This window comes from Perognathus longimembris, chromosome 6 (assembly GCF_023159225.1).
Source record: "Perognathus longimembris pacificus isolate PPM17 chromosome 6, ASM2315922v1, whole genome shotgun sequence".
NCBI lineage: Eukaryota > Metazoa > Chordata > Mammalia > Rodentia > Heteromyidae > Perognathus > Perognathus longimembris.
Window position 1 is genome coordinate 86,776,524 of NC_063166.1, and position 22,977 is coordinate 86,799,500.

At 47.9% G+C, this 22,977-nt stretch overlaps 1 protein-coding gene across 1 annotated transcript in view; it reads left to right on the top strand.

Annotated features, from left to right (window-relative positions):
- Positions 1-22,977, top strand: part of Myt1 (myelin transcription factor 1) — a 77,306-nt gene that overhangs the window by 50,962 nt on the left and 3,367 nt on the right. The window contains exons 10-21 of the mRNA XM_048347523.1: positions 1,103-1,216; positions 4,577-4,791; positions 6,482-6,606; positions 7,114-7,383; positions 9,919-10,073; positions 10,946-11,008; positions 11,122-11,190; positions 14,893-14,955; positions 15,353-15,436; positions 19,152-19,373; positions 22,169-22,260; positions 22,826-22,929. Coding sequence (XP_048203480.1) covers positions 1,103-1,216; positions 4,577-4,791; positions 6,482-6,606; positions 7,114-7,383; positions 9,919-10,073; positions 10,946-11,008; positions 11,122-11,190; positions 14,893-14,955; positions 15,353-15,436; positions 19,152-19,373; positions 22,169-22,260; positions 22,826-22,929 — 1,576 coding nt within the window. The remainder of the gene's footprint in view (positions 1-1,102; positions 1,217-4,576; positions 4,792-6,481; positions 6,607-7,113; positions 7,384-9,918; positions 10,074-10,945; positions 11,009-11,121; positions 11,191-14,892; positions 14,956-15,352; positions 15,437-19,151; positions 19,374-22,168; positions 22,261-22,825; positions 22,930-22,977) is intronic.

A 22,977-nucleotide genomic window follows, 5' to 3' on the forward strand; every position in this document is an offset into this window, starting at 1 on the left:
GGTGGGGAATGTGGGCTGCCAGATCTGTGCCTGAGCCCTTGTCTTGGATACGCTCTGGGCAGACATGTAACTCCTGAGAGATGCCTGCATCCTTGCCTGGGAAAGGGGCAGCTGGAGGTATGACTAGACCATAGTGTTGGTACTAGCACTCTGTGAACTGGTATGCACATGTACCTTTTCTGAGAAGTTTCATGCCCAATTGGGCTTCAAGGCCTGTCCACTTTTGGGAAATCTCTGCACAATAACTCTTGTCTGTGAATGGAAAGAAAAAAAATTGATAACATTAACAGGGAATTCAGTGCCCAAGTCTATATTTTGGAACTGCTTTTGAGGGAACTCTGAGACCAGTGGTAACAAGGCTTCTGTTCACTGTCCACATTTGGTTGTCTCATTTTCCTCTATGAGAAGTGATCAGATCCATACCCACCTGGAGATCAACAAGTAGTAATCTCACAGGGTGTGCCTGAGCCCCACTGGGCACATTCTTAGTCTGAAGAATTGACAGAGCTTTCAAGACCACTTTGTTAAAAAAAAAAAAAAAAAGAGGTCAACTTCCTGAGGTGATATGATTATGTGACCCTCACAGTCTAGGAGTTAGCGCTGAGCTAACTCCTGGTCAACCAGTTCTGACAGATGAATCTGTTCCATACTTCTCTTTTGAGGGAAAGATGCTTTCCCGGGGAGGATAGGCATCTTCCAAGTACTGTGTCCAGGCTGTGGTCAGTTGCCTTGAGAACACAATTCAGAGATGGTTCCAGATTCCAACCTTGGGAGTTGAAAAGGGGAGAGAAGATAGAGGTGAGGAGTGAGCCTTAGTAACTGACCCATGCAGAAGAGTTACCTCTGTTGAAGGTTTATATTTTGAGACATATTTTATCTTCTTAAACAAAAACAGACTGAGAAGCTTGTACTTTGAAGACATAGGACAAAGCTGTACCCAAAAATCCTGTCCTGTTGGAATGTCAGTATGTTCCTGGCTCTGGGCCTCACAAGCCGTTAGCTCTTGTATCTGATGCTGCCCTTCCCAGAATCACATGTTCAGCAACTTGGATCAGGCCTTGTTTGGAGAAGACTCAAATATCTTTTCTTTTCCTTCTTCTAGTTTGTCTGGATGTCCTATTGCTGCTGCTGAAAAATTAGCCAAATCTCATGAGAAGCAGCAGCCACAGACGGGAGATCCTTCCAAGAATAGTTCCAATTCAGATCGGATTCTCAGGTGGGTGAGGTGAGCCACAAAACAGAAGGGACAACCTCGTAAATGCCTGCCTGTAGGGTCCCTCACTCGGTCTCATGAGTGTGTGTGTGTGTGTGTGTGAGTGAGTGTGTGTGTGTGTGTGTGTGTGTGTGTGTGTGTGTGTCCCTCTTGGCATACAAGGAAATCTCACATCTGTCAAGCTCTCCAAGCCTCAGCCAAGGTGAAAATAACTGGCTGCCTGGCCTTAGCCACAGGCCTTGCCTTCCTTCAAGACATCTGACACAATCAGTGAAACTATTCAAGAATCCTTGTGTAGATGGCAGACTATATCGGTAGGAAGGGGCATTTTAAGCACTAAGCATTTGACTGCCCTCTTTTCTCTCCCACCCCAGAGTTGACCATACAGTAGATGAGGGGAGGATATTGCTTTTGTATGATCACTGAGTGTCCTAGATAGCAGCTGGCCTGTGTGCATGCAGGCATGTATGTGTGTGTTTGAGTAACTATCCGTGTCAGTGTTTATTTGTTTTGTTTTTGTTGCCAGTCCTGGGGCGTGGACTCGGGGCCTGAGCACTGTCCTTCGCTTCTTTTTGCTCAAGGCTGGCACTCTACCACTTGAGCCACAGCACCACTTCTGGCTTTTATCTATATATGTGGTGCTGAGGAATCGAACCCAGGGCTTCATGTATAGAAGGCGAGCACTCTACCACTAGGCTGTATTCCCAGCCCACCCCCCTTTTTTTCTGCCAGTCCTGGGGCTTGAACTCAGGGCCCGAGAACTGTCTCTGGCTTCTTTTTGCTTAAGGCTAGCACTCTACCACTTGAGCCACAGCGCCACTTCTGGCCTTTTCTGTTTATGTGGTACTGAGGAATCGAACCTAGGACTTCATGTATTTGAAGCAAGCACTCTACCACTAGGCCATATTCCCAGCCCGCATCCATGTTAGTGTACTTAGACAAGTATGCAAGTGCATGTATAAATGTACTTTCATCAATGAGGAACATTCTGAAGGACTGTCCAGAACATATCTGCTTAGTAGTCCCCCATTCAGGAAACCCTAGGAAGTAGATGTCATAAGTAAGATCAGAGACTGAGGGACTTGCTGAGGCTACCCCTGCCCAGCCTGTCTTCAGAGATGTCTCTGCAGTACAGTCCTTTGTGAGTATGGGTGTGTATGTGTCCCTGATGCACAGGAGCAGTTGACTGGAGGACAATGACATTCTGACACTTGCTCCTTTCCCTACTTGCTGTTCTCACTTAGAGGGCGCCTTGCTCCTCATTTCTCTGAGAAACTAGAATTAATGTTTTCCTCTCCCTGTTTTTTGGACCCCTGTTCTATTTCTGTCTCCTCACACATGAGTGGGAGATAAGGTTGGCATGCCACTGCTGGGTTCTTGTAGGCCCCCATATATACCACCCTCTTTCTTTCCTGGCATAAGTGTACAAAATCCCAGCCAGAGGGGAGCTGCCCACTTAGGTTATGCCATGTTTGGCTGTTCTCTGGCCTGCCTCAGCAACGCTCTCCCAAAGTATAGTTCCCCACACTATAGCTCTGGCTCCCCAGCCAGACTGATATTCCTAGTCTTTGGAGTACTTCAATCCCACTCATTGGCACTTTTAACTCTGCTGGTCCCAGCTTGCATATTCCCACCGCTTGGCTCTCAGGTGGTTTTTACTCTGTCTTATTTGCTCTTACTTCTAACTTCCTGTCAGTTGTTATTTGATCTTTTCCATGTTTTGGTCTATGGCACTGATCCAAATGTCAAAGAGGCCTGGATGTGAGTTTGCATGATGTCTTTTTTTTTTTGCCAGTCCTGGGTCTTGATTGAACTCCGGGCCTGAGCACTATCCCTGTTTCTCTTTGCTCAAGGTTAGCATTCTACCACTTGAGCCACAGCACCACTTCCGCCTTTTCTGTATATGTGGTGCTGAGGAATTGAACCCAGGTTTCATGTATGCTAGGCAAGCACTCTACCACTAGACCACATTCCCAGCATGATGTCAGTGAGAGAATAGGCTCTGAGACTTCACTCTCTGGGACTCTGGCCTTAGTTTATCCACCTATAAAGAGCACACAACAAACAAATGTTTCTCATGAGACTTAAGTGACATTCTGTCTTCCTACTCCATGATGAGCACTTGCCTGGGACTAGTAATGGCAGCAAGATGTGAAGCTATTGATTCTATCTGGCTTATATTTCTGGAATCTTATTCTAGGTTGTGAGGATAAGCACTGAGAAGCTTTGCTGGAGTCTCCAGCATGAAGCACACAGATTCTGGCTCAAGCTTGGCCAAGAGAATCTGTTGAAACAAAGCCAGTATCTCCCTGCTGGTGGGTGGTTGACCTTGCTCTTGCAGTCTCCCCAGATGCTCCTGGATCAGTGTCCAATATGGACTCTCACCCTTCTTGGACCATGAGCACATCCTACCCTTGTTGGTATCTGGTCTTGCTAGGTCCTTCAGAGTGGGCTTGGTGGTCTTCCGAGCTAGCCTAGTTGTTCTCTTCTCAGGCTACACTGAAGTTTTACAAGTGTTTAGTTTTCAGAGGTTTTCATCATTACTCCCAAGGTTATTACTTTGCCCAGATAGAAAGAAGGAGAGCTAGAGAGCCACCTTGGCCCCCTTCTCTTTTTGATCTTCTCTAAGCCAGCTGGTTCCAAAGCATTTCTGTGCCCCTACTGGTCTTAGCCCCCACAGACCATCTTCATTTCAGACTCTTGTGTTGGTTCTGTTGTTTCCTAACAACTCTTCCTGAACCATCCCAAAAGCTCCAGTAACAATGAACTGAATAATCACAGTGGCCCTTTTGTGTTGTTGGTAGCCATTCTAGCAGCTCCTTAAGGGGCCATCACAATCTCACCTTAAGAACTGAGGCACTGCCTGAAGGACATACATGCCTCTGCTCTTAACCCACCATTCCCCAATTCCCCCACTTGCTGAAGTGCTAGGTTATTTTGCCCTAAGAATTCTGCCTTGTACTGATCCACTGTTGTTCTGGGCTCTGTTACTGTTGGGCTTTTTGCCAAGACCTCATTAATTGTGGCTGAGATGTTGGACACTTGCTCTCCTAAGTTCTGGCAGAAGTCTCAGGCCTTTTCCTCTAGCTAATGCCAGCAACAAGGACATACTATGGTTTCTTCCAGGTTGCTAATGTTTCTTCCTTATAGGCAGTTCTTTCTCATACTGTTTACCAGCCTGCTCAGGGGCTCTTCATACTGGGAGAGGGAATTCTAACAAGCTTCTAGGGGCAGGATATGGAAAGTGAGTCTCCATTCTTGCTTGGGTGTGTAAGATTCTTGCCTAGGACATTGGGGGATGGGTTAACATGGGGTCCTTGGGTTGTATCCTCACAGGCTGTGCATTTCTGTCTCACACTTCAGGCCCATGTGCTTCGTGAAACAGCTTGAAGTTCCTCCTTATGGGAGCTACCGTCCCAGTGTGGCTCCCACCACTCCCAGGGCCAACCTGGCCAAGGAGCTGGAGAAGTTCTCCAAGGTTACCTTCGACTACGCAAGTTTTGACGCTCAGGTTTTTGGCAAACGTATGCTTGCCCCAAAGATTCAGACCAGCGAAACCTCACCCAAAGCCTTCCAGTGTAAGTTGAGGAGAATGTTCTTGTCTGCCCTACCGTGTTGCCTTGGATAGTGAAAGAACCCTCTGAGAAGATGAGAGGGATTGGGTTGCAGACACAAGGTTTCCTCTCAGCCTCAGCTGCCCAAATGGGCACTGTTGCAGCCCTGGGACACACATCTCACTCATACTCATTTTGTCCATATGTGTCTTTTAATGAATTGTGAAGCAAAAAGCAAGGTTTACATCTCATCTACAGTCACTCTGAGCCTTCATCTGTTTCCTAATGATTTGTGAAGTGAACCCCAGACCTGTTATGGATGTGAATAACATACTGACATGGTTCACTCCATAGAGTTTTCTCTCTCTGTGCACTAACACTGTTGCTGGGAAGAACCAAACTGAAGGACTAAGTAGGGTAGTATCCTGGCAGGAAGGTTACTAACTTACTGGAAGCAATGTTATTTGTGACATTGGCAACACATTTTTCTGGAGGATTGTACTGACAAAAATATTCCTGCAAATCTAGGGCAATCTTCCCTGCCTTTGTGTGTGTGTGTGTGTGTGTGTGCATGCACGTGTGTGCATGTGCGTGCTGGTTCTGGGCTTGAACTCAGGGCCTGGACACTGTCCCTGAGCTTTTTTTTTGCTCTAAGCTAGTGCCCTACCAGTTTAGTCACAGCTCCAATTCCAGCTTTTTGGTGGTTGATTGGAGGTAAGGGTCTCATGGACTTTCCTACTTGAGCTTGTTTTGTGATCCTCAGACCTCAGCCTTCTGAGGAGCTAGGATTACAAGTGTGAGGCCATTGGTCCTTGGCTTCCTTGCCTTTTCTTATCACTTACCATACTCGTTTTTGGATGCTAAGCCCATCAGCCTTGGAAATGCCTGTGAGATAGAAAAACAACCAGTACACATGTTGGTTGGGACAAGCATTTACCCCAGGTGGCAGGAATTAATTTTCTAAGTTAATAAAGTTCCTTGGACACCTGGAGGGTGTCTTCCTGATTTTAGTAGATGCTGCTAATGAGGCTGAGGTCTGGGTGCGAACATAGAGGTGTGGGATGGTACTATTGAGAGGGGACTCACATTGAGCATTCCATATACATAGATCTTTCTGGTTTCCTGGATACTCAGGATAGCATGCGAGTGATTTTTAAGTCTACATCATAGTTGCTAGAAAGGATGACATTTTATGCCTTTATTGTAGAGTCCTACTGCTGCTTTATTAAGGCAGCTGTGACTATTACTGGGGACGCAAAGTTAGCTAGATGTGGTAATACCTATTGAGAGGATAGGACAGAAATTTCCATGTGTATGGCATTTCAACACTCTATTAAGAATTCATTAGTTTCTTTATGCATTTGTTGATAGACAAGTTATTTTTGATTGAAATATCAGCGCTCCTGATGTGACTTTGTAGAGTTTTACTCCTTCTTTCCAAATTTTGGTCAGGTCAGAAATGTGATGCCTCCTGTATACTGGAAAAGAGGGTGATGAGAGAGGTGTGGAAGGAGCGGTGATGGCTGGCCACAAACCGGTCACTGTAGCTGCTCCTTGGCACCCAACACTTTCACCATGTGTCTGATGTCTCTGTTCAAGTTTATGTCAGTGCAGCTTTGTTCCCTTTTTGCAGCCAAACCTTCCCCAAAGGCCTCCTCCCCGGGGAACAGTCCCCCCAGTGGTTATGTGAGGAGCACTTCACCCTCTTCTGCAGGCTTCGACTACTCACATGACGCTGAGGCTGCCCACATGGCTGCCACTGCCATCTTGAATCTCTCCACGCGGTGCTGGGAGATGCCAGAGAACCTCAGCACGAAGCCACAGGACTTCCCCAACAAGGTGGGCATGTCCCCACAGTGCCTTTGGAGGAGGGGTTAGTGGGTGGTGTTTTCAGTTAAGCTCTCTGGCTTCCTATGTAAGATGCTTCCAGAAATAGGTGGGGTCTAGTTGATACTTTCCACTCTTAACTTTCCCCCATCCTGGTCATGGTCCAAATGGCCAAACAGGATGAATGAGTCCCCCTGAGAGAGTCTTGTGCACTGTGCTACCAAGGGTCATGTGTATGCAATGCTTTTCAACAGAAGACCCTGGTCTCACTCAACCTAGCAGCATGTCTCATGGGACTGGCTCTGCGCTGTCCCATGAGTGAGAGGGATCATAGGGTTCCATCACATACAATCAGGCAGTGATGGCTCTTTCCTCTTGGTCAATGTCTGTTCTAGTTGCTGTATTTCTTTCCATGGAATCATTGTTTGGGGCTTTCTGTAGATCTATAGATGCACCAGAAGGCACAGATGGGAAGGGCCGGGCTCTCTAACATATATTTCTTCACCTTTGCAATTGTAGTCTGTGGATATTGAGGTAGATGAAAATGGAACTCTGGACTTGAGTATGCACAAACACCGAAAACGGGAAAATACTTTCCCTAGCAGCAGCAGCTGTAGCAGCAGCCCTGGCCTCAAGTCTCCTGATATCTCCCAGCGCCAGAGTAGCACCAGTGCCCCCAGCAGCTCCATGACCTCGCCCCAGTCTAGCCAGGCTTCCCGCCCGGATGAGTGGGATCGGCCTCTAGACTACACCAAGCCCAGCCGTCTGCGAGAAGAGGAGGTTGAGGAGGTGGGTGCTGGGGCTAGGGGCCAAGAGAGCAGGTTGGTGACCTTTTGCAGGGCCACTGTGAACTGTACTTGCATCTCTATGAACCCAGGAGGCTTCAGGCAGCTGTTTTGGAGTCCATCACTTTTCACATAGGACCCTTCACTATCAGAGCAGCTGGGACTTGGGGCCTGACTTCTGGGAGGGGCTTTGACTGTGGGATCCTGCTCATCCTTGAGAGAGAGAGGGAGAAGGAGAGGGAGGAGAGGGAGAGGGAGAGGGAAAGAGAGAGAGAGAATGAGAGCAAGAGAGAGAGTGAGAGAGAGAGAGAATGAGAGAGAGGTGTTTGTTCTACCTTGGAGAATAGGATATCCAGCACTGTGTGAGTTCTCTGAGGATATAGGGGAGGAGAGGTTTATTTCAGGTATGGGGACGATTTGAGAGAGGTTGTGAGCCATCTACCAATATATGGAGCATATCTGGTGTCCAGACAGGTTGGGCCACTTTGCTCCTTGACAAAGGCAGTGAGGAAACTCTTGGCTCAGTGCCTTGGGCTCAGGGTCCCCTAATTGGTAGTGCCCTGAGTTCCTGAGACAAGGACCAATCAAGGAAAGAAGAGATAGCCCAGGTGTCAGGGTCCTCTTCAAATTGTTCTATCCTCCTAACCAATGACATGAAGAACCTCAGATGTGGGCTATCCCAGGACTCCCCCCCCCCCCAGAAGGTTGTTTAATGGAGCAGAGACCAAGAAGCCTGTGTGAAGCCTGAGGACTCCAGGCTTCCCTGGAGGGAATCTCCTGGAGGGAGGCTCCCTCCCCAGGCTCCTCTGGAGGGAATCTCTGTGGAATAAGAAGGGCCAGATGCTCTGAGGAGGGAGAAACAGTCCACCTCATCACAGGCCCAGGCCCCTAATCAGATCCACACACCATACTTAGGTGGGTCTCAGGATCACCCCATGTTTGGAGGGGAAGACTGGGTTTCCAGTTTAGATCATGTGGCTCAGTCACTGACCCAAACTTCTAGTACCCTTGGGTGTTAGGTCTTAGAAGAATGTCCTGGGCTCACACTTCAAAGGAGGGAAGCCCATCAGAAGCTATGTCTGCCTGGGTCTGGTGAGTTGGGGCCTCGTTAGAGGTGGGGGTGCTCTCTGTGTAGTGTCTCCATTATCTTTTCTCATCCTTGGGTCTAGAAGCTTCTAACATTCATGTTCCACTCCAGCCTAGTTGCCATGACTTCTCAGCTAGGTGCTTCCTTGGTCTTCTTGGGTGAGTAGATATTCTAGGTCCCTTCTTTTCCCTTTTCTTGGCCCTGGCTCAATTCTGATCTCCCCATATTGCTTTGGACCTCTTCCTCAGATCATTGTTGTCTCCTCAAGGAATTAGCCACCATTTTCAGAGTAATCTCTCTGAGAAACTCTGAAGTTCCACAACCAAAGCTCGCCCCAGGTTCCATCTGCTGTCACTAACAGTCTACATTTAGTAGCCTTGGCTCATCCCTAAACCTTCCCTCTCCCCCTTCCTCTCCTAGGCACAGTTCAGCTCCAGAAACGCCTCCTGGGCCAGGCCCTTTCCTGTCCCTCTTCTGCTGCTTTGGAATTCTGTTTCAAACACTACATTTAGCACCCCCTCAAGGCTGCTATACTGTAGACAGCCCCTCCTTACTATTCCTAGGTATTCCAAGCCCCTTATTTCCAAGGACCTCTAGAACCCCTCTTCTGTTTTCTGGAGACTCATTTATCCTGGCTAAGTGTGTTCTCTGAGGAGCTTTATTTAACTGCTTGGGAAAAACAAATCACTTTCCCAGTGCTTTGTTCAGTGATAGGACTCATAATAACACTGACTACCCAGGACTGTCCTGTTGTTGACTGGCATCTCACAGGCCCTCCTCATCTGTGAGATAGAGTCTGAACAATTTTCCAGGACCCATAACAAATGGGCACCAGCCTGGAATGTGACTTCCGAGGCAGCTGTCCTGTTGGATGTTACTGTTCTGACTCTGTGGGATGCTTGAACCTCTCTGAAGAACTGTCCCTTGCCCCTGTGCCTCAGTGCCAAGGCTGTACAGGGTGAACAAATGTCCCCCAGAACTAGTGCATATAGCGGCATTTGTGAAATGCCTGCTATGGTCAAAGCATCATGAGGTGGGACCAGGAAGAAGGGGGATATCTCTCAAGGTCACTGAGTTTTTCACAAGCTGTGTCATTACTCTTATCAGCTTAGCTTCATGGAACCATCCCAATCCCAAAGGACACTACATTCAGATGTTCATTCTTTGAGTGACTTGGTGAAAGTGGGCCAAGACCAGGAAAGCTCCTGTCTCCGAAGTGGCTTGGGAGCTGTGGTATAGGAGATTCCTAGCCCATAGGGTATGTTGTCTTGTGGGGTGTGTGTGTGGTGTGTGTGTGTGTGTGTGTGTGTCTTGGCATTCCTTTCTCCATAAGGTAGGAGACTATAAGAAATGCCTCATGGGCACTGCCTTCAAGGGTCCTTCTTCCTTGCCTACCAGGTTGGGCATCTGTTCTGACAGTTGTTACAACCTTTCCTTGCTGGTTTTTTGCAGTCAGAGCCAGCAGCACATTCTTTTGCTTCTTCTGAAGCAGATGACCAGGAAGTGTCAGAAGAGAACTTTGAGGAGCGAAAGTACCCTGGGGAAGTTACGCTGACCAACTTTAAGCTGAAGTTTCTCTCCAAGGACATAAAGAAGGAGCTGCTCACGTAAGTTCTGCCTTAGTTGCTGGCCTCTTCAGGGTCTGGGAAGAATAAGCCTGGGCCTAGTCCATGCCCACTAGATTTTCTCAGTTCAGGGCTTTTCCTGTGTGGAAGCTCACACAGTAACAGAGGCCTCTTGTCATTTCTGTTCTGTCTTGTGCTATGACAGTATAACCCTCTAAAATCAATTAAGAATGAGGAAGACCCCCTACCTAAGTCTGCAAAGCAGAAAAGAGCAGGCAGAGTGAAGGATGGGGAGTCAGGAACAGAGAAGTCCACAAGTAGCCCTCATGAGCCACCAAGACCAATCCCCAGTTGTGGTAGCCTCTGGACTCCAACCCTACTCTTGAGCTGATCCTTATAGGGCTGAAACAGGCAGGACCAACCCTTTCCCTAGAAGACTGTGAGGCGCTCTCCTTGTTTGGCACCTTTGCCACTAGTGATCCAGCCCATGTCTATGTTCAGAGATCAGACATGGAAAGGAAGAGGCCCCTGGATTCCTCTAGTTATCTCCTACATTGGGCCTGGTGGTCCCCAAGGGTGGCTGGTTCCAGGCTCTTTTCCTCAGGTAAGGTCATGCTGCTTCATTGTCTGGAGAGGGAAGGAGTACCCACCTATGTACTCATGGGTACATACCTGTGCACACAGCTCACATGTACAAACATAGCTCATGCTCCAGGGGCATTCTAACTTCAAGTTCTATTTTTCCTTCTTGAGTTAAGTTGTGTGTGAGTGCACCAGTCCGAGAGGTGAGGGCTGTGCTTTATTCAAGGATGGTGGGGTCTAGACTAGCTACCTGTCCACAGTGGGCTCATCCTGGGGGCAGGCCTGCAGGTGTGCACCACTCTCTGTTCTGACCATCTTTTTCCTTTGTCCAGCTGTCCCACCCCCGGCTGTGACGGCAGTGGCCACATCACCGGGAACTATGCCTCCCACCGCAGGTTCGTGCCCTGCTCCTCTGGCCTGGCCTCAGTGCTTTGTGGGGGGGTCTTCCTCCTATCCTCCTCTGCTCCCCCTCTGTGGCTTACCCCATATCCCATCTCTTCTCTTTCAGCCTCTCTGGTTGTCCTCTTGCTGACAAGAGCCTCAGAAACCTCATGGCTGCCCACTCTGCTGACCTCAAGTATGTTTGCGCTCCCTGACCTCCTGTCTCTTGGCCAGACCCTTGCTTTGCTCTCTCCTTCATGAGGTTCCCAGCCTTCTCCAAGGCACCACCCCAGGCTGGCTCTTGCTCTCCTGGGATGGGACAGAGGAGCAGGGCTGAGGAAAGACTGACTGGCTGCCGCTACCTACAGTGCCTGTGACCCTTGCTCTGAACACTGTCTCCTCTCCCCTTGGTGGTGGTGGGGCTGCTTCAGGCTCCTGCAGTGTCTATACCCCTACCCCAGCTTCTCCTAAGGCCTCTAGCATGCTTGCTTTGTCCTGGAGAATGAGAAAAGCCTGGAACTGGCTGAGGCTTGGTGGCTGCAGGCTATTGTGCTCTTTCCAAATGAACTGGTAGTCATGATTGAAAATTTCTTGCCCTCCCTGCCCCTCCTCTTCCTGCACCCTGGCTGCTCTGTCTCTCCCTCGTGCTTTCACAGTTGTCTGCTCACTCCCTATGTTCTTGCCTTCTCTTTTCTCCGCCCCCTCCCCCCCCCCCCCCCCCGGCTTCTGTGCCTCCTTGTCTTAACACGTGGGCAGGCAGGCTCTGTGGGCACCCTTGGGCTTGCCTGGCAGTCTTGTAGAAATGGAGAGTAAGCACCCAGAGGTTTCCAGGCATCTGTGCTCCTGGGGCTGTTTGGGGTTACCACTGCCTTTGGTTTCTCTGCCTCCTATTGAGCTGTGACATTCTAGCCTCTGTAACACAGAGCTGCGGGGGACCTCATCTTCACCCTGGAGCTAAGTAGAGACCTTGGAGAGAGAAGTACTTCTCTCCTTCCTCAGAGGGTGTGCTGGCCCTCCTTCCTATGAGCTTTTATGGTCTGAATTCAGGCCAGAGCTCCCTGGCCTTGTTTTGGGGCCAGGCAGAAACTGGGTACCAGTCCCTCTGGGATGAGGAATTGGAATACTGAAGGACTCTTTGGGACAAATTCCTAGGCTTCTAGCACCTTGGTAGTCTCATCTCTACCTAACTCTAACCCTCTAACCGCCTCTGTTTTCTTTCGGGAGTGAATAAAAGGTTCACACCTTGACAGCTTCACACATGACCTATTTCCTCACTATTCCACTGTCCCCAAACCAAATTTGGAACACTCAGTTCTGTAGTCCACTCCTGTTTCTTTTCTTGCCATTTTCCCTGCATTCTTCTTTTTTTTCCTTTCCAATTCTGCTTTCTTTTCTAACCATGGCTAGTTTTCATGGCTTTCCAATAAAGTTAGAGCAGTGGTATGGTCCTTAAATTGGACCATTAGGGTTGACAGAGGAAAGTTGACCTGATCCTGTCAGGAGACCTGGCTACTGAGAGGGTCAATGCCCTTTGAGACTAAGCCTGGGAAGAACTTTAACTCAAAACTTATGTAGAAATAGCAATAGAAAGTTTCCTTTTTGTGAAAGGAGTGGGTGGATGACTGAAATATTTAAAGCTCTTCTCTGTCCTAGACCTCTTCCCAATGATCCCATCTTATCACCAACTCAACACCACAATATGGGGGCTGGGAATATGGCCTAGTGGTAGAGTGCTTATGTAGCATGCATGAAGCCCTGGGTTCAATTCCTCAGTACCACATAAGCTGAAAAAACCAGAAGTGGCGCTGTGGCAAAAGTGGTAGAGTGCTGGCCTTGAGCAAAAGCTCAGGAACAGTGCCCAGGCCCTGAGTTCGGTCCCTAGGACTGGCAAAATCAACAACAACAACAAAACAGAACAAAAAACACACCACAGTATGGGTTTGGTGTGGATCACAGCCAGCTTTTCTATGTTCCCTGGTATACCAGTGCTCCTCAGGCTCCTCATCCAGTCTGTCTGAGTGGGTGTCATGCTGGCCAAACTGGAACAGACAGAGTTCTTTTGGTGACCTTTCTTTCCATGTCAGACCCTGAGACTCTAGGATATTTTCTCTGTACTCTAAGCAGACCCACAGGGCTTTTGCCCTCTAATACATGTATGGCCAGAGGCTACCAAACCCAAGGGGCATTTGTGTGCAGATGTATAACTGCTAGGGTACGGTAGGCTGCAGAGGATACATGGTGGCCTTACTGTATAGAAATGGGCTGGTAGGAAGACCCAGAATGCCACCAAGGAAGAGGATTCCCTCCAGATGGATTCTTTGTTCTATCTAGACAAGGCAGGTATAGTGAGAGGGGTGAAGGGAGCTAATCCTAACCCTCCGGCTGACCATGTGGCTGTGGACCATAAGGACTGTATTGAGGACCATGCTCTTCTGACCATGTAGATACTGCCTTCTCTTTGTGGATCTTATGTAACTCAGGAGAATCCATCAAATCAAGTCTCAGCAAATAGGGAGGTACCCATGTGTGGTACCTGTTGGCACTGTGGGAGCCATAGACTCACTAAGACTTGCCATTGCCATCCCATGTCTCTGTATCATAATATCCCTGGTGCCACTCTCAGAGCTTGGAGCTGTGCTTGCCATATTTGAGGCCCAAGGTTGCTGTGGGTCTATTGTCATGGTCACTGAACAGATACCACCTTCAGCACTGAACTTCTGCTCTGCTGGGTGCTCCCCTGATACTAGGCCTCCACCTGAGCTTCTGTTCCAGTGGATGAAAGGAGTGACAGCCATCTTCAGTTCCCTGGACATGAGCTTCTGGAGAGTAGGGATACCCTGGCACTGGAGGTAGCATTCATTCCCCTAGAGTGGACAGTGGAGTGCCCAATGTGTGACACAGGGCAGGGATGGGAGAGCTGAGATGCTCCAGGAAGATGCCTTGAGAAAACTCCGAGGGGTCTAAGAGAAGATAACAGGAGGTGAGACTAGATCTGTTATGCTGTAAAAGTCCTTTGGGTGCTAGGCTGTACCCCAAAGACAACATGCTACTTTTGTCAATGGAAAACTGGCGAGAAAGAACCATTGTCATTGCACAAAAAGTAGGAAGTCCTTTTGAGGCCTGTGTATCATTGAGCAGTTCTTGGAATATGCAATTATTTGGTGTCAGCACCAAATGTTTGCCTGGCTCCTGAAGGCTGGAACCCTCATAAGGGCCAGGTACAGAGCAACAGGTCCAGTGGGGAGACTGGCCCACCTGCAGAGTCAGCCCCTTATCCCCACCCTAACACTTGCTGTGCCTCACACATTTTCCTTTAGGGAAAAATCCATGCTTCTAATATTAGAGTGTAATTTCTACCACCTTATATGATACCTTCATCAAATACTTCAGGGTATATAAGGTTTGTGTTTTATGTCTCCCCTCCTTATCCTCACTACCCAGCATGCCACCAGCTATATAGTTCTGCAGAGGCCCCCTAGAAGATACTCCTAAACACACTTCCTAAACTCATATGCTCAAATGTGTTCTGGATGCTTCTGGTCCAGGCTGGAAACAAACAGGAGGCTGAACTAGGAGCCTGTAGACTTCTCTTGATGCAGTGCGCCCAGAAGGCTGGTCCCAACACCCTGGCCTATGACTGGTGTAAAGTTGAGCCCTGCAGAGTACTCTCTTCTCAGCCTCCACTCCTTGGGTGACGGGATAGTACTGCGGCCCTGGGATAACCCTGTCAGATATGAGTTGCAGGTGGTATTAGCAATGTTTCTCTGCAAAGAAGCACTTCTAGTGGGTAGTTGTTTGGGGGACCCTGGCTGGGGATGGTAGTGGGCTCTCTTGAGAGCTGAGTCCAGACAGTCAAGTATGTCCATGGGTTCTGGTCTCATCCCACTTTCCTCTACAGGTGCCCTACACCTGGCTGTGATGGCTCTGGCCATATAACAGGGAACTATGCTTCACATCGGAGGTGAGTGTTTCTAAGGTGTGTGTGGTCTCTGTCTTAGAAAAAGTTCCAAAGTTCTGGATAAGATGTTAATGTTGCTAACAACTAGAACTGATTTTCAGCTTTTCTGAATTGTTAGTGCTTCTAGAACCTGTCGTGTGGCCCTTTGCAGGAATATATGCATCAGACTTGAAGGCTCACATAGATGCTTCCCATTCCTCATCCATTGTCCTGTGTGAAGGTCTATATCTGCTGACTTTGCTGATTATATGACTGCCCCACCAACTGATTGACTCATTTGTCATCACTCTCTCCTATCCCTGCCAGTGGTCACAGAACTTGAGGGAAGAGAAAGAGGTAGATGGGTGAGGGAGTTGCTGTTCTGGGATTGAGGTGGCATGTTTTCCTCTTCCCAAACCAGCTTGTCAGGCTGCCCGCGTGCCAAGAAGAGTGGACTCAAGGTTGCACCCGCCAAGGATGACAAGGAGGACCCAGAGCTGATGAAGTATGTTGGGCCATGCTGGCTCCTTCAATGCTTTTCAAAACTTAGATTTTCCTGTGTTTTACATTTAAACAAACAAAATAGAACCCTGCCTTGCATAGCAGTATAAGCCTTCCAGCACTTGAGGTAGAGGCAGGAGAATCAAGGAGTTTAATGCTGGTTTGGGCTACATAGTGAGATCGTCAACAACAAAAACAAAAACAAAAACTTCATCAACAAAAAACGTCCTTCTACTGGGCGTCAGTGACTCACACCTGTAATCCCAGCTACTCAGGAGGCTGAGATCTGAGGGTTGCAGTTTGAAGCCAGCCCAGGTAGAAAAATTCTCTTGAGATTCTTATCTCCAATTAACCACTCAGAAATTGCAAGTGGTGCTGTGGATCAAGTGGTAGAGCACTAGCTTTGAGCACAAAGAAGCTCAAGGACAGTGCTCAGGCCCTGAGTTCAAGCCCCACAATAGAAAGTGAACAAACCAAAACCAACCAAACAGCTCCCCCTACCACCAAAAAAAACCTTCCCTAGAGGGCTCCATTTCTCTTATAACTAATCATCAAACCAGTAAGGGGAACTTTCCTTTTTACTGACATGCTTGAACCTGGAACGTGGATATCTGGGTGTTACATTCACATCATGTGTGCTAGTCCTTTTAGGCTCAGGTCAGAAGTGTTTGATGAGGCTGAGGGGAGACTAACTACTCTGGTTAGGATGGCTCTAGTACACCCGTAGGGCTTGCAATTTGTGCTACTGTTTGGTAAGTAAGGTCAGATGGAGAGAATAGTTAGATGTATCTAACCGGATCCTGCTGTAGTGAAGACAGAAGACATCCTTGGCTTTGCATAACCCAAGTCACTAAGGCAAAAAAAAAAAAATACAGCCTAAAGATGTCCTTCTCATGGGGCAGGGTGGAGGATGATATGTCTTTTAGGAAGGTATTTTTGGATGAGCCATGACTCTATGTGTGACCCACTTGGTAGAGACTTAACCTCGTTGCAAGGTTCCTCTCCCTGTAGGGAACCAGTCTCTGTCAGCATCCATTTGCAAGTGTTTGTTTGGGGGTACCCAGCTGTGTCATAGACTCAAATAAGGCAACCAAATGGCTAATTTTCCGAAGACATGGGAATTTCAGAGCTGACTCCCAGCAAAGTAGGTAGTAGGTTCCCCAGTAGGTAAATGGGCATGGTTTCCCATGGCTTCTTGGTTGTCCAATGCCTTGAGCTGGTTTGTTTGGGGCTGGACCTACTGGCTTCACAGGAAGCAGGCCATTCCTGACTATGTCATATGCTGGGCCCACAGCAGCAAAAATTCACCTTGCAGAGGAGCAACTTAGCATGAGATTTTGCTCTTCCTCAGAGCTTACTCCAGTTGTGCCTAGCATCTACTTGGACACAAAGAAGGGCCTAACCAACATCACAGTTTTCAGAAGGGATCATCCCTTTACAGGTGTTTGGCCTAATAAAATGTTTATACAATTTTTACCATGAAAATATAGTGAATGTTCAATTACTGATGCAAAAATGTAGTTATTGGTATTATGAATGCTGTATACTATATTCTGGGTTGTATGAAAACTATTTTTCCTCCTGAGAATCTAGGAATTTTCTTGTGAACATAGGAATGTAATGCCTTTATGGATTTAGTAAGAATTCTGCTAGCAAGGATTGCACAAATGAATTGTGCTGCATTTGTAAATGATAAGTTCAAGTTCAGCATTTTTTCATTTTACTTGGAAAATTGTTTTCCTTCTCTAGTGTGTTGTCTGCTTTGATTTTTTTTAAAAAGCAAGAGTTCTGAGGCCAAGTGGAGACTTTAGAAATGCTCTAGTGTTTATAGGATGTACAAAGTTTTTAATGGCTCCATGGAAAAAGGAGGGGTACCTGCTAGTACCCCCATTTTTTAGGGCTTCCTCTTAGTCATAAACCAGCCATGTTTACAATTTACTAGCATCTTTAGTGCCAAGTAAAGTAGAAATCCTAATGAGATGCACCTGGTCTTCCTGAGGGGCGAGTTCTGTTAGCTGGTTGGAGCTATGATTTTGTAGGAGATGCTGAAGAAGAATTTCCATTCTTGACCTCTCATGTTGGCACAGTTTGTGATTTATGTCAGCATTCTGTGGCAAATCTCAGTTGCTAAAGCTTTATAAATGCTTGTAGAAGTTAGCAGATGTTCTAGTGTGGGACTCAGGTATTAATATTCCTACTGCTCTGCCCCTACTGCCCCTACGGCCCAGCCACCCTATATCTGACATGTAAAATGCACTTCTGGTTCCTGCTGTTCTTGCTCCATATCTCATGTCCCTACACACTGCACCCCACCATGTGCTCTAGAAAATGCCAACTTTCTTGGGGAGCATGAATGCTTGCCATGCCCCACACATGTCTTAAATTGATGTTACTTAGTAATTCTGAGGATTCAATGCAGGTGTATAGAGAAAGGAACCACACCCAAATACATGGATGTAATCTCAGCGAACCCCAACAGCAACCCTTGGCAGGGAGGTTCAGAGTTTTGCAAGAAGTGGGCACGAAGAAATTGAATTTGCTGCTCATAGTGACTGAAGAGCCACCTCTTATCTGGTCATTTGAACTTGTGATGTCAGGGCATCAGCAGATAACCTTTTCCCATGTCAAGCCTCATCTTGAGGTTGGCTGTTTGTCCAGGTTTCCTAGGCCCACAGCTAGGAGTCATCTAGGTTTGAGGGGCTGGGCATTAAACATGAGCTGCCCAAAGCCTCCTGGTGGCCTTTGTCAGTGTCTTTGTTTAGGACTGGAGGTTGAGATGACCTGGAAGTGTTGACTTATGTCTTTGGAGGGCTGGGTGGGCTGGATGAGCAAGAAAGGGAGGAGAAGCAAGAAAGGCACTGTGCAGATAGTGGAAGAAGCAAGGTCCTAGGTTAGGTGGCTAGGAGAATGTCTCCAAGGGCTGCCTCTGAGATACAGCCAGAAATGTGGGGCAAGGGTGTGTGACTGCCATCTCTGCCATCACTTTTCTGACTTTCTCCTGGGCAACTCAGGTCCTATATCCCACAGCAGAAGCCTCTGCTGCTGGCTCTCGGTCTTCCTAAAGTCATCCTGCCCCTGACTTCTCTTTACCTCCTGGAATTCTTTTTAAGTGGGCCAGCAGAGCCCTTTGTCCTGTGTGTTTGCTGTGTGCTCATAGTTGAAGGTATGACAAGCAGTGCCTCCGTTGTTTCATTTATTGGGAGAACTGGAAGCATGCAGATTGAAGTCTTATCCTGGTGGCCTTGTCCCCCAGATCTCACTGGTCCAGGACCTTCCTAAGGTGTAAGGACTATCACTCTTCCCATACCCCTGACTACCTTGAAGGAAAGAAACCACTGCTCCTGGTTAGCCTCAGGCAGTATGATTATGGGATATCCCAGCAAAGTCTTCTCTACCTGAGTGCTGTTGCTGTAACAGCTACCACACGCTGACTAGTCAGCCCTGAGGCTATGGATGGCAGCCCTTGCTGTCCCTAAGCTCCTTAGCTCAGGTTTCCCTCCTCGTTTTCCTGATCTGAAGGCCTTTCTGCTGTGCATGGAGAAAGATGATGGGTCCATCTGGAAGGCCAGACTTTCCCTAGGCTCTGGGATTCTGCTATCCTCCTGACTTTCTCAGAAGCACTCTCTGTATGAGGCTGGGTCTCCTGGGTCTGGCTTGGCAGGGTCTTCCTTAATCTCTACTCTGTACTTCTGTAGTTACTTTGGCCTTTCTGTGTCCAGGTGCCCAGTTCCAGGCTGTGTGGGGCTTGGCCACATCAGCGGCAAATATGCCTCTCACAGAAGTGCATCTGGTTGCCCTCTGGCTGCCCGGAGGCAGAAAGAGGGTTCACTCAACGGCTCGTCTTTCTCCTGGAAATCGCTGAAGAACGAGGGCCCCACTTGCCCTACTCCAGGCTGTGACGGCTCTGGCCATGCCAATGGCAGCTTCCTCACCCACCGGAGGTACCTGCCCCATATGCTTTGCCTTATCTGTCAGCAAGCAGGGATGTGGCCTTGCTGGGACCTGAACTGAGGGGTGGGGGAGAGACTAGAGTTCACTGTGGCCAGTTAACTCTGGAAGGAAAAAGCAAGGCCCAAGTGGGCAACTGAACAAGAGAGCCAAGGAGATTCTATCTCTTTATGAATCTGCTATTATAAGCCTCCCTCTAGTCTCCAATGTCCCTCTAGGGACTATCAGATTGGATGTAGAGACCAAATAAGAGCAGAGCCCTTAAAACTGAGTTTCTAGACTCTGAACCCAAACTCCTGAAGTCTCAGATGCAGCCACTTGTCCCCCTATGCCACAAAAAGAGAGATGGTGAAGGGCAGAGAAAGGAAACTTAATAATAATAATAGCAGCTATGGGAAGACTTCACTTCAGTGTATCTTCAACCTCTTTACTGGTACACACATTGGCCTCAGGGGACAGGGGTGAGCATGGTATGCATAGTTAAAGCTGTCTAAGGTCTTAAGTGTGGCTTGGTTAACTGTTATCTCAGATGGCATTGATTATTTGTCTTTTGTCTCAGATGCTTATCAGTAAATCCTGTTCTTCCAGGAGCTCAAGATGCTTGTAAAGTGACATTAGCTTGGAATGGTTCAGATCAAAGGCCAGAGATATGCAAAGTTGTGGTAGTGTTCCTGTGCTGAGTGTCTAGCTTTTAGTTAATTCACAGTCCCTGCAAAAATGTCCTTATTTTATGTTGGTACTTGGGATTAAACTAAGGGCCTCATACTATATTATACTCTTTTTTAAAAAAATAATTACTTATTTATTGTCAAAGTGTTGTACAGAGGGGTTACAGTTTCATACGTAAGGCCATGGTTACATTTCTTGTACTATTTGTTACCTCCTCCCTCATTCTTCCTCCCTCTCCCCCTTTCCCTCTCCTCCTATATTATACTCTTGCTCAGCTGTTTTGCTTAAGGTTGGTTGATACCAATTGAGCCACACCTCTACTCTTGGCCTTTGCTGGCTAATTAGAGATAAAATCTCACAGATTTGTCTGTCCAGCTTGCCTTCAAACCTCCATCCTCAGATCTTAGCCTCTGAGTAGCTATATTACAAGTATGAGCTACAGGTACCTGACTAAAAGCACCTTTTAAATTGCCTCTTGCACCCTGTTTGTGCTCAAGCTTTCTTACAGACTGGCAATGTTTCAGAAAAAAGTTCGTCTTCCATACCTCATGCCTTGACCCTCCCCCACTGGGATCTGTTCTTTGAACTGTGGGCTGAGGCATCTGTCTGCCTTGGAAAGTCAGGTTACAACACTTGCAAACACCCTGGTGAATAGATTTTTCCTGTCTGTCAGTAGATCTAGGCAATGCTCATGGTTCTCACCTGCTCCTGGCATCTGCCCCAGAGCGCTGTGTGTGTGTGTGTGTGTGTGTGTGTGTGTGTGTGTGTGTGTCTTGTTTCACCAGCAACACCCTTTATGTCTCTGTCCTGGACAGTCACAATGATGGTCAAGGCACATGGGGTCAGTGCCAGGTCTTGTCCAAAACTGTGTGTCTGGGCTTTGGGGCCATTGCTCACTGTTCTCCATACTTCTTTTCCCTCTCCATCTCCTTTCTTCACCAATATGATTAACTAGCACATTATTTTCTAATTTTAAAATTAATTAATTAGTGCTGGTCCTGGGGCTTGAATTCAGGGCCTGGGTGCTGTCCCTTAGCTTCTTTTTCTTAAGACTAGCATTCTACCACTTGTTCCACAGCCCTACTTCCCTGTGGTGTTTAATTGGACACACTTTTGTGCCTGGGATGGCTTGGACCTATGATCCTCATATCTCAGCCTCCAGAGTAGCTAGGATTGTAGGCATGAACCACTGGCACCCAACAACTAATGCATTCTTTCAACAAAAACATTTCCTGAAGGCCTACCTAGAATCCAGGGCTAGAGATATATCAGAGAACAAAAGGACAACCAGCCCTTGCCCTTGTGGAGAGTGTTTTGGACAGTCTGTGAGGACACAGACTATAAATGAAAGAGGAATTACTTAGTGTGATGAATGGTGGTCATGGCTCTGGGGAAAACAGCATGGAAGTAGGCAAGGAGACATCCTGAAAGGAAGCTTGTCTGGGGGACAAGCTTTAAATGGCTGGAGCTGGATAGGGACTGGCCTGTTGGGTGAAGTAGAGGAAGGTCAAAGGAGAGGAGGCAGAAACTTGTAAGACAGGATCTGACTAGGCTGCCTTTGCAACCAGGGTGAGAGCAGAAGAGAGATAGGACCTCAGTCAACTTGGATGGCTGTAGGATCCAGATTGCAGGGGAGGGGTCTGAAAGGTCAGATGAAGGCTGTAGGGGACTAGGCCAGGTAGGCCCCCTTTATGATGTTAGGTCACTGCACACAAAGGAAGTCATGCTTGGGAATTCACACTTTCAATGCATTTTTCTTCTTGAATATCTATATCTAAGGAATCATCTGTGAGTTTTAGTATAATCACATCCTAGAGACCCCAGAGCAGCAGCTCCTGGGAAGAATACTATCCTGGTCCCTCCAGATTCTCATTGTGCCAGACAGGACAGGCTCTTAGGGTACTTTCCTGGGTCATTTGTGCTGTCCCCAGGTAGGGAAGGCAAGGAGCAGTGGGAAACCAGCTCTGCCAAAAGGAGGCCCCCAGGGTCATCTGGATGAGAGAGAATGGGCCTTGACCTGGTCCTGAAGTGATCCTGGCCAGGTCATTTTGTGGGACCCTGGACTGTCTTGTGGACTCAGTCTCTGGACTGCTTAGTGATGTGTGACCTCTGCTTCCAGTTTGTCTGGCTGTCCCAGAGCAACCTTTGCTGGAAAAAAGGGAAAACTCTCAGGCGACGAGGTTCTCAATCCTAAGTTCAAGACCAGTGAAGGTAAGGATACCCTTTGGGGATGTCTCTGCTCACCAACCCTTTTTGTATTGTCAGGAAAGGGGTTTGGGAAGTCAAGTCTACTGGGAATGTGATATGGTGGAGACAGTCCTATGTGAATTGATGGACTCATTGACTTGTTCCTGAAGCCCTCAACACTTGGGCCTGGGGTCTTTGCTCGATGGTCATGGCAGCACTGACCTCACATTTGGTCACTTTTGGCATCAGAGCCTGCTGGTAGCACCAGAAGCCATGCCAATCAGTTTTTGGAAAGCATGCCTCATCTAGTACACAGATAGCATTTTTGGACACCCCTCTAGTGAAGCAATTAATACCTCCAAAGACACCTGTGTCTCCACCACTGGCCCAAGCCAGAAGGCACACAAGCCTCATCTATGTTTCCACAAAGATTTTCCAGTGCCCAAGTCCCAAGTCCCATCTGTGGCCAGGTGGGTGGGCCTTGGTCACACAGTGGCCTCTCCTTACCCCTTGAAAGCAGGCTCCTCTTCATCCTACTTGCTGATCTGGGCTTAAGATCACAGATACAATGAAGCTTTCTTTCTTCAAGTGCTGGAGAACGATGAGGAGATCAAGCAGTTGAACCAGGAGATCCGAGATCTGAATGAGTCCAACTCAGAGATGGAGGCTGCCATGGTGCAACTGCAGTCCCAGGTGGGTGGCACTGCCCCTACCTGGCTGTCCTTCTTTCAGGAGCCATCT